At 60.4% G+C, this 13,146-nt stretch overlaps 1 protein-coding gene across 8 annotated transcripts in view; it reads left to right on the plus strand.

Moving 5' to 3' along the window:
• Nucleotides 1–13,146, plus strand: part of LOC143677424 (cilia- and flagella-associated protein 74-like) — a 126,910-nt gene that overhangs the window by 58,860 nt on the left and 54,904 nt on the right. For all 8 annotated transcript variants that reach the window (XR_013172603.1, XM_077153363.1, XM_077153365.1 and 5 more), the window contains 6 exons: nucleotides 2,091–2,252; nucleotides 2,949–3,122; nucleotides 3,541–3,659; nucleotides 7,875–7,941; nucleotides 8,686–8,775; nucleotides 12,713–12,868. Coding sequence is in view for 7 of the 8 variants with exons in the window: in XM_077153363.1 (XP_077009478.1) it covers nucleotides 2,091–2,252; nucleotides 2,949–3,122; nucleotides 3,541–3,659; nucleotides 7,875–7,941; nucleotides 8,686–8,775; nucleotides 12,713–12,868 (768 nt within the window). In the remaining variant the exon portion in view is untranslated. The remainder of the gene's footprint in view (nucleotides 1–2,090; nucleotides 2,253–2,948; nucleotides 3,123–3,540; nucleotides 3,660–7,874; nucleotides 7,942–8,685; nucleotides 8,776–12,712; nucleotides 12,869–13,146) is intronic.

The following is a 13,146-nucleotide window of genomic DNA, read 5'->3' on the forward strand; positions in this document are numbered from 1 at the left end:
GGTCTCCAGGCTGTGAGCCGGCAAGTTCCACTGTTCAGGCCAACTGTGGTGACCTTGTCACGGCAGCCCTGGAAAACTGACACCGACCACTTCTAAAACACTCGGCGCGTGATTTACAAACCGGTGGGATGGTTTGTTGGACAGCTTGTTCTACAGCTTCTATTTGAAGGGTGTTTCCGTTTGTGAAAGCCTCCCAAGTGCAATGTACCAGACATAAGCTGGCTTTTAACAATGCGGATTTATTAAGTTACAAGTTACAAACCTAGGCCATCAAGAGGGTACCTTCACTCAAGAAAGGCTGATCATCTCTGGGGTTCCTCTGTCTCATGGGAGGGCACATGTGGCATCTGCTGTCCTTCCCTCCCAGGCTCCACTGCTTTTGGGTTCCATGTCTTCGCTTGCTTCTCCAGGGACACCTCTCTGAGCTCTCAGTGTCCTGTGGGTTTCGTCCATATCTCCAGCGCGTTTTTCTCTCTGTGTCCTTCACTTGGTTTCATCTCTCTGCTCTCTGTCTCTGAGCTTCCTCTCATAATGGGCTCCAGGAAAGGATAAAGACCCACTTTGAATTGGGTGGGTCACATCTGTGTGGAAACAACATCATCAAAAGGTCTCTCCCACAATAGGTCTGCTTTGAAACTTTTATGCACCCCAGAAAAGCTGTGTTCTAATCCTGTCTTGAGGGTGCAGACGTATTGGTATATCCATGTCTCCATATACCCACCCCTCCATCCCTCCACCCATCCGTCTGTCCATACACATGTTCTCCGTCCTTCCCTCCCTTCCTCTTTACCTCCACGTCCTCCTGTCCACAGAAGCCACTATCCATGCCACACCCCCACTGGGACCCCCACTGTGAGGAAGCCACGCCCATGGTGTCCCCTCGGGGAATCAGGTACATCCACCGGGCTGTTGTCACCCTTAGAGCATCACCTCACAAGATTAACGTGAGCCAACTTACCTGGCTCTGACGTAGCACACCTAGGCCACTGACCAGATTCCAGCTGTCCCATGTTGGGGTGGAGTGAACCCCCAGCCCCCCACATACATGTGGAATATTCATGCTGATGCTAAATGCTTTAATATCAACCCTGGAGACTGGCAGTGTTCCTTCCGTCCATTCACCCACCCATCATTCATCCATCTGTCCATCCATTGACCCATCTACTTATACCTGCCTCTCTCCTCTCCTCCCTCCATCCATATATGTGTCCCTCCTTCCCTCCCTCCTAACCTCCACCCACCCCCCCATCTATTTCTTCCTCCCTCCCTCCTCCTTCCTCCACCTGTCTCTTCACACAAGGACTTGCTCCATGCTGGTCCACATGGCAGCCCTCGGCAGGAGGCGGATCCATTTCAAGCTCTCCTTCCCCTGGGGCCGTGGGGTGAGGTCTCCCGTTAGCCCTCCTGGGTGGGCTTGGCCGTTTGCTTCTGCCCTGCTCTGGGGCCTGAAGGGCAGGGCTGCACCTTCCAAGTGCGTGGCGGGCAGAGCTGGTCTCAGGCTTCTTCAGCTCTGGGCGGCACCTTTCGGAAAGTGCCAGTTCCGTCTCCCACCCCTAGCCCTGGCCCCCACCGCGGGCTTCCCTCACTCCGAGCCTTTGCTCCTGCACCACCTCTGTCTGGCCACACACTCCCAGTCCCTGTTCGGCCGTCCCCTGAGTAGCCTCCCGCCACCCCCAGTCCTCTCTTCGCCTGGGCCCCCACTGCCTCCTCCTCACCCCTCCTCAGGGAGGGCAGGACCGGCTGCCTGGCTGACCCGTGTCCCCACGTCTGCCGGTCCCACACGAATGGGTGAGGGAAAAAGCACTGCCGCCCCAGGTCAGCCGCCAGGAGGGCTCTGCAGGGCAGACAGAGACGAGGAAAGCTAGAAACGAGTGAGCAAGGGTCGGTGAGCCGATGCCAGCACTTGCACGAGCTGCGATACTTTCCCCCATGGGTCCCCCTGGGGCTCACTTTCTCGTATAGTCACATCTTCTGTAGCGAACACGCCCTGGTGAAGGCCTAAGAAAGCATTTTTCCTGACACGGAGGGCGAATCAGGGCTGCACAGCCCCTGGACCCTCCAGCCCCGTGGTCTGTCTCGCCCGGATACAGGAGACCGAGTACCCCGCTCCCCCCAAAGCCACTCATCTCGTGCAAGCCATCTCCAGCGAGTCCGTGCAGGGGGACCCTGGCGGTGCTGCCAGCCAGGAGGTGGACACGCTGGCCCAGCCGGAAATCTTGGGGCTTTGGAACGAGGACTGCGAGGCACGCCAGGTAACAGCCTCCGCCTTCCTGCCGTCGTCCTCCCTGCCCGCGCCCGCCCCGCTGCGTGGCCGCTTCCCGCAGCTGCAGCCCCCGCCCCCCAAGGCTGGGCCGTGGTCGGCCGTGCAGGGACGGGGTGTGCAGCGGCAGCGCCGAGCCTCTGCTTACCATCAGGGAGGCAGGTCCCAGAACAAGGCGCGAGTTCAGACTTACTTTGGCCGCCCTTTTTCAAAACGTGCCCCACGTCACTGCCCTCCGCGACCCTGCGAGGGGTGCTGCCCGCGGCCCGGAGCCCCTTTGGTCCTGCTGCTTCGGGAAAGGCCAAGTGTTGGGGGCCGCGAGGCGAGCGGGACGGGGACGCACCCCACCCGCCCCTGCCCTGCCCGACGGGGCGAGCACCCGGGCGGGGGGCCATGGGAGCGTGGGGCCGGGCGCGTGGGCCGCCGGCGGGAAGCGGAGGCCCCGGGGCGCCGTCCCGGGAGTAAGGCCCGTCAACGAGGAGAAAGCGGGGGTTTGCGGTTACCCCGCGGCTGCCCCCCGAGGACGCAGCGCCTCCCGCAGAGCGGCCTCAGACCTCCCGTGGCCTGAAGTCGGCCCGGACCCTGGGCCTCTCCGTTTCCCTCCTTTTCACTCTTTCTTTTCTTCCCGAGAAAGGACCGCGGCCTCAGGGACGCCCCCGCCCCTCGGGCCGTGTCTCCAAACCCCCAGGTGCCCAGGGAAGACGCCGACCGCAGGCTCCTGGGCGGCTCCGCGCTGGACGAGGCCCTCCCGGCGCGCACTGGGGCCCGGCTGCGTGGGGGGCGGGGCCGCAGGCGGGGGGCGGACGGCCGCGGGGGCCCAGGCCGCCCCTTCAACAGCAAGCCCGGCCTCATCCACTTCAAGGTGAGTGGCCCCGGCCGCGCCCTACGCCCTGAGCCCCACGACCCCACGACCCCATGCCTGTACCCCGCCCCCGCGCCCCACCCCCATGCCCTGCATCCCGTCCCCTGCACCCCGTGTTCCATCTGCCACGTCCAGTCCCCCACAACCCGTCCTCCCATCTTGTGCCCCCTCCCCCGCGCCCTCTTCCTCCCCCACCCCCCGCGCCTCACTGAACGTGGCTGGGGCATGACCATCTCAATCTGGGGAGCCCTCCCCTGGGAACTCCTGGCCTGGCCCTGCTGTGCTCTGGCCTCCTGATTTGAAACCTGCCCCCTGCCTTGGGCCCGCAGCCACCCTCCCGCGGGGGAGGGTCTCCTTGCAGCAGGGCCGGATGCAGCCTGAGGGCCCTTGGCAGCCACCCCTGCTCTGGCGCCCCCAGGACTTTGACGTTGGCCGAGTGTACAAGAAGACGATCAAGCTGATAAATGCCACCTACTCCATCAACTTCTGCAAGCTGGTGGGCGTGGAGGCGCACCTGAGGGATTTCATCCACGTCCAGTAAGGGGGCGGGGCGGGGTGGGAGGTGCCGAGCCGGGGGTCTGTGCCGGGGGCGCCTGTGGCCCCGCTGCTCCATCCAGGGCTTCCTCCCTCAGACCTGCCCCTTCTGGCACTAGTAGCGGAGCGGGCATTTCAGTTTGGCCTCCTGGGCTGGGAGCTTTCCCTCTCTGCCCATCAGCTTCGCTTTGCTTTCCGTGTGACCCTCCTGGTATTTCGGGACGTCCGCGGCTCTGTCCCACCAGGTCCCTTTCTGGCCTCCACTTGAACTGGTGGGTGTGATACTATCCGCCCCCACCCCTTTGCACACACGCTGTGGGGCCCCGTGGGGATGAGGATGAATGGAGTGTACTTTCTTTTTCTCCTCGCTCCCACGCCTCGGCTTAGTAGCTCAGACTATTTCTTTGGGTTGTTAAATATGCTTGTGACTCTGTTACAGCAGTCTTTGATTCCAGCGGCTGCAGGGCAGGGCGTCCGTATCCTCCATCTCCTGTCCCCTTTCCCTCTCTCCTCTTGGCTCTCATTGCTATATGACTTCCGTCCTGTTGCGCGCCCCACGTTCGTGTCACCGGCTTCATTGTCTTGGAAGCCCAGTGCCTGGCCAGCCCCATGGGTCCTCAGGAGCCGAAGCCCGTCCTGGCAGGCCCCCCCACAGAAGACCCACTCCACGGGTGTCCGTGTCTGTGTTGGCAGCTGTGCCATCACCAGAGCGGGCAGCGGTGTGTCTGTGCACGGCCGGGGGTCCATGGAGAAGCTGCCCTCGCCAAGACCAGCCCCAGCCCTCTGCGTTCAGATGGCTCGAGCGCTCCGCCTGGCTGCCCAGGTTCCCTTCTTTGTCACCGTGATGCGACACTGCCCTTCCTGGGTCCTTTCCCCAGGCAGTTAGTGCCTCGGCACGTGACGTTCAAGCCATCATTCGTTCCCGGACCCTTTCCTTGAAGGGTGTGTTTACGTTTCCCTGCTGCTCCTGGGCCCCTGCGGGTGTCAGAGCTGCTCTGCTGGTCCTTGATGTCCGTCACCTTCTCCTTGTCCCCCTTTAAGTCTCGCCGCTTTGCTACTTTGTTTCCTGTGGTGGTTACTGTGTTTTCTGCAGCCTCTTTCTTTTCTTCTGCTTAGAGGTTTGCCTCCCCAGAGAGAGTTTTCTTTTGCTCTTGCACTCCCTCCCTGGTTTCTGTCCGCTCACATCTGGGATCTCCCGTGGTTTTGCAGTCTCTTCCAAAGATCTTGTATTTCTGCTTTGAGCTCTTGATTCATAAAAGTGTTCACTACATTTTTAAAGCCCCCCATCTTCTAATACATTTAACTTAACTGAAGAATTAAATCTGATTACATTTATTGTGCTTACTCATATAATTGGATTTCCTTTTACCCTCTTATTTTGTTATTTTTGGTTATTTATCTGTTGCCACAGTTCTTTTTTCTCTTGTTTGTTGCAAAAACATAATTTCTGTTTCTTTCATTTAATAGTGACTCAAATTTTAACATGTCATTTTCTGTCACATACAGATACTGTTTTTACTCTGAGCCTTTTGAGAGTAAATTCTGGATACGTGACCTTGATTCCAAGCATTTTTAACATCTCAGTGTATCCCCGGAGCTGAAGCAGCACGAATCCCTCTCCTCGGGCCTGGAGTGGGCATTCCGTCAGAGCGCAGGCCTCAGGCCGCAGCTGCCCTTCCCGCGCTGAAATGCATCGGGTGTCTCATAGGGGCGAGGGCGTTCTTGTACAGATGACAGCAGTGACCAAAATCAGAAAACTTACTACCGACGACAACTCATCCCCGTTTCACCACTTTCCCAGGGATGAGACGCTGGGCTTCCCTCGGGTCTAGCCCGGGCCGGCCACTGCGCTGCATCGTCGTGTGTCTCGCTGTCCTGGCATCTGAAGGGGTGCCCCCACTGCCCTCTTTCATGGCCTTGGCAGTTTTTAGGAGAATTGGCCGTCTACTTTGTAGGATGACATTTGTAGGATGAGTTCTGTTCATCTGACATTCCCATCCGTGGTTTGGGTTATGCCTTTTGGTAGGAGTGCTCTGGAAAGTATCCTGTGTCCTTCTCGGTGCGTCCTGTCAGAGGGCCCCGTGGTGGTGACGTTACCTCGGGTCACTTAGCTGGTAATTGCCAGGTTCTCCACCGAGCAGTTGCTTACTGTCTCCCCTTGTGCATAATAAGCGTTTTGTGAAGAGCTGATGCTGCCCCACACCGGACTGTCCCCACCAGTCTTAGCATTTGTTCATGACGTGCCTGAACCAGCCATTGCTTTGGTGGCTGCCAGATATTTATTTTCTCACTCCATCATTCCTTCTACATTGACATTTCACCTCCTTTCCCTCAATTTACGGTCCCTTGGCTCCTTAGTTGACTCAGTGAGTTGTCATATGGACTGATCACAGTTCCCTTGGTGCCCGCTGCCCAGCGTGCATCCACTGGGCATCTGCCCTGCCCTGTCTCCTACAGGCTCTGTCTCTTGGGGCCCTTTGCAGATGCTCCGGACTCCCCTGCCCCCTCCCTGCCCGGCCCTGGAACTCTGGCTCCGTTCTGGGGACGGGAAGCTGAGACTTGGCTGGAGGGTGGGCTTGTGGCTACTGTGGTCAGTACCTCCAGCTCCTGCAGTGGTCAGGGCTGGGGATGCATCCCTGCGTCCACCTGTCAGTGGAGTCAAGTGCTGATCCTGTCCAGGGGAGGGGGTGGCAGGACCCCTACCTCGCTCCATAGGTGCCCCCAGCCCCCTCCACCCCCTACCTGCCCTGTGGTCTGCTCTGACTCACGGGCTCCCAGCTTTTCTGTGCTTTGCATGTTCTGTTCTGTTTCGGGTCAGCCTTAGAACGTTTGTTCCGTTCTCTTCCCTGCAGACCCTCCCAGCTCTCTCCAGAGGCATCTGCTGAAATCGGCGTCTCTCTCTCTCTCCTTGTACCTAACTTGAAGCCTGGGGCTTCCCCCCACCGGCCAGTCATGCTGATGGCTGGACTTGGGGAACTGACTTTTGCTGGGGCTTGAGCTGGGGGCTGTCTGGGGGCTGCACGAGGGCTTCCTATTTGGGTGGCTGCCGTCCCCCCATGCCCGCCCCCAAGCCTGGAAGCCCAAGGCTCTGAGGATGTTTATCCTTTTGGTGCTATTGGGAGCTCGGCTTTGGGTTTGGGGGGGTTACCCAGCTCTCTTCGGCTGCTTCTGACGTTTCTGTTCTCAGGCTCGTGCGCGGCCCAGTAGCGTTCCGTGAGGATGGAGTTTTTTCATCCTGAGTCCGAGGGTCCAGGCCTGGACAGGCGTGGGGACTCCCCAGCCTGACCCCTGACCTCCTCACACATCCCCCCGTCTCGCCCCCTCTCCGTGTGCTGGTCCCCTTGGAACCTCCCCCCACCCCCACTGCGTCCAGCTGTTTCTCACCCGTCGCCCAGGAAGCCACCTCTCTCTCGGCTCGTGTCTGGTCGGCCGGTGGAGTGACTCAGTTTTTGTTTCTGTTTCTCTGCTTCTTATTTCTAAAAGTTGTGTTACGTCCTTTCTGGATGGCGTCCTGTTCCTCTCTCATGTCTATGTTTCTGGATCTTTGCCTCTAACCGTGCTCACCGTGTGTCCTGTACAGTCTCATCTGCTCACTGTGGCATCTGTTCTGGGGCTTTGGCCTGTGTCTGGCCCTGACATTTGGCCATGTCTGTTGGTAATTGTCGATCCTCCTCGTCGCGCTAAGGGGGCTCTGTCCTTGGGGCTCCTTTGTCATCTGGGACCCAAGTCTTCCCCCCCAAATGGAGAGGTTTGGGGTTTGCTGCCATGGGAACTGAGGTGCAGCCAGTCTCAATATTCAGTTTCCAGCTTGCATATTTCTAAACCCAGCACGTTAGGCAAAATCCAACCTTGTGGAAACAGGCCTCGCGTGGGGACCTCTCAGAGGAGACGCTTTCTCACCCAGCCTCGGAGCTGAGTGTCCCCAGTGCAGGGTGCCCCAGGGGTCCTGCACGAGGCTCACCTGCCTGCCCATCTCCAGGCACTGGGGAAGCTGCAGGGAACACACTGGACCCCTCTGCTCCTCGGGCTCGGCGCAGGCGGCTGAGCAGGGAGCATGACGTCTGGGACAGGGCAGGATGAGGGACCCGGGAGCGCCTGCTCCGGGCAGTGGCTGCCCCACAGAGCCCTTCCACCCTCACCGTGCCATCACCTCGTGCAGCGGGAGCTCACGTCTGCACACATGGCGTCACACGGCGCCACGGCTCATTGTCTCCACAGCTTCGACCCGCCGGGCCTACTCTCAGCCGGGATGTCCTGTGACGTGCTCGTCACCTTCAAGCCCATGGTGAGTCTGGACACCAGAGCCAAATGGTGCGAGGGGGGGCCACTCTCCCGCCTTATGACCAGCTGGAGGGAGGGAGGGAGAGAGGGAGGGAGGGCGAGGACCTGTCAGCTGTGCTGTGTCTCCAAAAACTATTCAATGTGTTCTTGAAATACTCAGAAAAATCCCACCTGCTTATCTAGCACACAAGGTGACAGGTGTGATGCAGGTACACAAGGTGGCAGGTGTGGCACAGGTGCACAAAGTGACAGGTATGACGTGCATGAGGTGACAGGTGTGACACAAGTGCACCATATGGCAGGTGTGATATGCATGAGGTGACAGGTGTTACACAGGTGCACCATGTGGCAGGTGTGATGTGGTGCCCAAGGTGACAGGTGTGACACAGGTGCACCATGTGGCAGGTGTGATGTGCCCAAGGTGACAGGTGTGACACAGGTGCACCATGTGGCAGGTGTGACGTGCATGAGGTGACAGATGTGATAGGTGTACCATGTGACAGGTGTGATGTGGTGCCCGAGGTGACAGGTGTGACACAGGTGCACCATGTGACAGGTGTGATGTGGTGCCCAAGGTGACAGGTGTGATGCAGTGCCTCCCCATTCAAAGGCCCAGGCCTGCCTGGTGGCACTAGGTGCCCTGCCAGGGCAGGCACCCCTGCGGGCACAGGTTGGGACGCAGGCACAGCATGTTAACTGCAAAGTTATAAACGTGGGCGGTGCTTGGGGTTTTTAAATTTTTTTTTAGGTAAATAAAGATCTAGAAGGAAACGTCTTGTTTCTGGCTCAGACAGGCGAATTTTCTGTTCCACTGAAATGCTCAACGAAGAAATGCAGTGTGAGTTCGCAGTGCCTGGGCTGGGGCTCAGGCGGGAGCCCGCGAGGGGCACAGATGGACGGCAGAGGGGCTTGGGCTGCCTCCGGGGCGGGGTTGGGCCTGGTGCCCCGGGGGCCAGGGGATTCTGGAAGATGGGCATTCAGGCCAACAGGCGGTCCAGGAATGCACCTGCCTCAGCCCGTGGAGCAGGGGGCTTTGTCTGGGGAGTTGCCACCCCACCATAGCTCTTGGCTGTGCCCCTTGACTCCTTTCCTCTTTTAATGAAAAAAAATTTCACACAATGAAGAACAGAATAGCCACGTCCCCACTGCCCAGTTGCAGTGACTGCCAGCTTCTGCCATGTTTGCATCACCTCCCCCCGCATCACGTCACATGACACCTCACCCTTAAAAACCTCCAGCTGTATCTCCAGAAAGACAGAAAGAAAAGACGCTGCCCTACAGGCACCACCAGGGCACTGTCTGTCCTAACCGTGTTAGTCAGCTCTTGCACAGTGATGCTGCGTGACAGGCGGCCCTGACGCAGCAGCTTTGAGAGCGGGGCTGGGACTGGGCTCTGGCTGACTGGGCTGTGGGCAGCCGCGGAGGTTTCTGGGCTGGGCCCCTGGTGGTCCAGGGCCAGCATCACCTGGGCACGTGCTGCCCAGGGAACCACAGCCAGCAGCCTGAGCACTTGCCAGGCGTTTCCCCGTTTCACCAGCCAATAGTTCCTTGGCTTGAGCAAGTCACATGGACACACCCTACAGCAGCAGGGCAGGGGGCCCAGTGCTCTGACTCGGGTGCGGTGCCAGGAGAGGGAGGGGCCGGGAACCCCCATCCGACATTCTGCACTAATGAAGTAATGAAGTGATGAAGTAATGAGTGTGCCCCGTCCCTGTTCACCCAGCCCAGCGGTCCCGGAACTGTCTTTCCTAATTGTTACTTTGTTGCTGGGACCCAGCCAAGGGTGCTATGTTTGCCTCTTCTGTGCCTTGAACCTCGCCATCCAGGTTATCCGCCCGCGTGCGTACTTTTCAGGCTGGTCCTTGTGTTGCAGCCCCATGTCCCGAGGGTGAGAGCTGCTTCCTCAGGGTTTCCCTGCGTGTCCCTCCACCGCGTGTTGCTTCAGCCTGGATGGTGGGAGCCCTGTTCTGGCGGGACTACCCAGCGCCGTCCAAGGGGGCTGCACCGCCTGCACCGGGCACTGCACGGAGACCCCATCTCCCTTGGTCTCTCCCCTCGAGGTTTCCGCAGCGCTGGCGGTTCCTGCTGAGCCAGCTGAGGGGCGCGTGCAGGGGTGTCTGTGCTGCCTCTGCCATCCCAGTGGCCCCTCTGACCGTGGGACCCCAGGCTGGGCGCGTCTCTCTCCGCTCCTGCTCCACCAGCGTCCAGGGCGCAGGGCGGCCACACCCCTGGGTGCAAGTTCGGTCCTTTTCTCCTATCTCAGTCTCACTGTGGGTCCATGGGTGTACGTACCTGTGTTGAGTGGGTCTCGATCATCTAAGCCTTTGCTCTTCTTGGTACTCGGTTGTCCAGGCACGGCCCCGGTAGCCCTCAGCCCTTGACGGCTGCCCGCATGGCCCCGTCCACACTGCTGAGTGGCCATCGCGTCTCCTGCAGGCCGCGCAGTGGCCAAGTCTCCCAGGTCCCTGAGTGTGTCCCTCGCCAGGGGGGTACCTCCTCCTCAGAGCAGCCAGCGGCTCGGGCAGTGCTGCTCCCCATGGGTGGCACGGCACCCCCAAGGGCACATGGCTGTGAACCAAGGCCCCAACTGGGAGCCGGGCCCACCCCAGGAAGTGTTGCCCCAAGGGTGGCAAGGAGAGGCCCTCTTGGCTGGTCCCTGGGTTCGTGCCTCAGAGCACGCTCCAGCTGAGCGTGGGTACATGCCCGGGGGCCTGGTCCAGCCCCACCCTAGCGCAGCGCCCCTGCCCGCCAGCTGTGGGATCAGCAGGTGCAGGTGAAGGTGCCAGGCACCAGGGCAGCCGCCTGACCAAGACGGTGCTTGTCTCTCTCAGAGGTGGCGCCCAGGGTGGGGGCTGCCCTGACCCCCTCGACCAAGGGCTTCCAGGCCACATCACTCCCCAGCTGAGGTAGGGGTGAAGACCCAGGTCACCCAAAACCTGGCCACCTGGGGACACTGCAGATGGGAAAGAGCATCTGTCATGCACCCCCACTGACTGTTCCCTGCAGGGCACCAAGCCTTCCCCAAGCAGGCACTGCCTCCAGCCCGGACCCAGGGCCCTCTCTGTCCATGCCAACCCTGCTTCTTGAAGGCTGGTGACCCATAACAAAGAGGCAGGTAATCCACACGCATGTGTGCTCATACACTTATATGCACATATGCATCTGTGCAAGCAGCTGTGCTCCTGCACACGGTACATTCACAGGCAGACACGTATTCACGCTTGCATGTGCACACACATGCACACAAATGTGCCCGCTCACATTTGCCCATGTATGCATACACGTGCAGACATGCTCACTCTCACAGTACACATGCACAGATGCCCAAAGGCTCGAGCATGCACACGCATGCAGACGTGCCCATGCACATGTGATGGAGGGCAGGGGAGGGTCTCACAGTGAAGCCCCCGTGGAGGGGGGAGGGAGCCCGTTCAGTGATGGGAAGCAGGTCTCTGGTTCGACTCTGGTTTGCTCCCTGGGGAAAGTCCACTGTCCTCTCCGGCCCTGGCCGCGCCGCCAATGCAGGAGCATGGGAAGGGGCGTGGAGCTCTGGTCATCCACACTCAGTGCTGGAAAAGCCCATGGAGGGTGGGCGCACAGGGGCGCGGTGTGGCCTGAGGTCCTGGGGGTTGGCCCCGAGGCCACGCCGCCCTTGCAGACAGGGCACCCTGCAGAGCCCTGCACGGTGGACTTTGCCTGCTGCACCACGACACCCCTGTGCTGGGGGCCGTGAGCCTTGCCAGCCCCCAAGCCCTCGGGCAGCTCCTCGGTCCCATAGGGCCAGGCTAGGCTTTCGCTGGGGCTCGGGTGCCACGGACCCCACCTCCCATGGTCCCTAGCATGCACGCCCATGGCCCATCGGTGGTCTGTCTGTGGCCCATCTGTGGCCCTTCCGTGGCCTGTCTGCGGTCACTTCATTTCAGTCGGGTATGGCTTTTAATGGGCTTTATTTTTTTAGAGCAGCTTTAGATTTGCAGAAAAATTGAACAGAAAGCCTGTAGACTTCCTGGTACTCTTCCGTCCCATGCACATTCCCCGTTGGCAATGTCCTGCACGCATGAGCGCATGAGTCATGGCGACGAGCCGACACCGATGTGCTATGAGGCTCAGTGCGGGCTGGGGCAACCGCGTTGTGGCCAGGATGCCTGGTCACAGTGCCAACAGGACTGTCCACTGCCCTGGAAATGCCGCCCCCTCCACACACCCCGAGCCCCTGGGAAGCTCAGCCGCTGAGCGTTGCTGACCCTCGTTTGGTCTTGTCCCAAGTGTCACCAAGCTGGACTTGCTCCTACAGGGCCTTTTCAGGCTGCCTTCCGTTGCTTAGTGGCACACGTTAGGGTCTCTCCATGTCCTCTCGTGCCTGATGGGTCATTTTGTTTATTTCTGAGTAACTTGCCACCAGCCGATGCCCCATTTGTTTGCCCATCCCTGGTGTAGGGCGACCGGGCTGCCTCTGGCATCGGGCGCAGTGGATGGAGCTGCTGTGGACATGCAGCCATCTGTCCTCGGGCGAGGTGCACTGCGTCCGGGCACGCCTGCTTTCTGCCACTTGCCACAAACATGTCATGATCATGCGTGACCTGCTGTCCGGGGTGGGCCCTGCCCAGCTGTGCAGTGCCCAGCCCACGTGGCTGCCCAGGGCGGAGGACTGGGGGGCCAGGCTCCCTTGGGCTCTATCAGGGTGCATGACGGCACCCACCACCCTGGCCGCCCCCCCCCGCCCCCTGCCGCCCCGGCCTGGTGCACTAACCAGCCCCTGCCCGTGTCCTCCACAGCTGTCCCTCGACAAGCAGCTCGTTGACTTCGGTAGCCTCGTGGTGGGGGAGACGGCGTCCCGGACCATCAGGCTGACCAACATCGGGGGCCTGGGCACCAAATTTAAGTTCTTCCCCACCTGTGAGCCGGACACCTCCACCTCCATGCTGAAAATGGTGAGGGGGGCGCGGGGTGGGCAGGCGCGCTGCCACGTGGCCATTGGGGGGGGATGGACCGGGGCTCCCTGGGCCCTGCCGCCTCCCGCCCCCCACCGCCCAGCCCTGTCACCCCTCTGCACACCAATCGCGTGGCAGGGGTCCCCGGGTGGCTGCTGGACAGGCGAAAGCATCAGCCTCCCGCCCTTCCACAGAGCATGCCAGGGCCCTCTTTCCCCCAGGAGCCGGCAGCTCTGCAGCGGGGGTGGGTGGCGGCACCGGGGAGAGCGGCTCAGCCT

Source organism: Tamandua tetradactyla, chromosome 3 (genome assembly GCF_023851605.1).
Source record: "Tamandua tetradactyla isolate mTamTet1 chromosome 3, mTamTet1.pri, whole genome shotgun sequence".
Taxonomy (NCBI): Eukaryota; Metazoa; Chordata; class Mammalia; order Pilosa; family Myrmecophagidae; genus Tamandua; species Tamandua tetradactyla.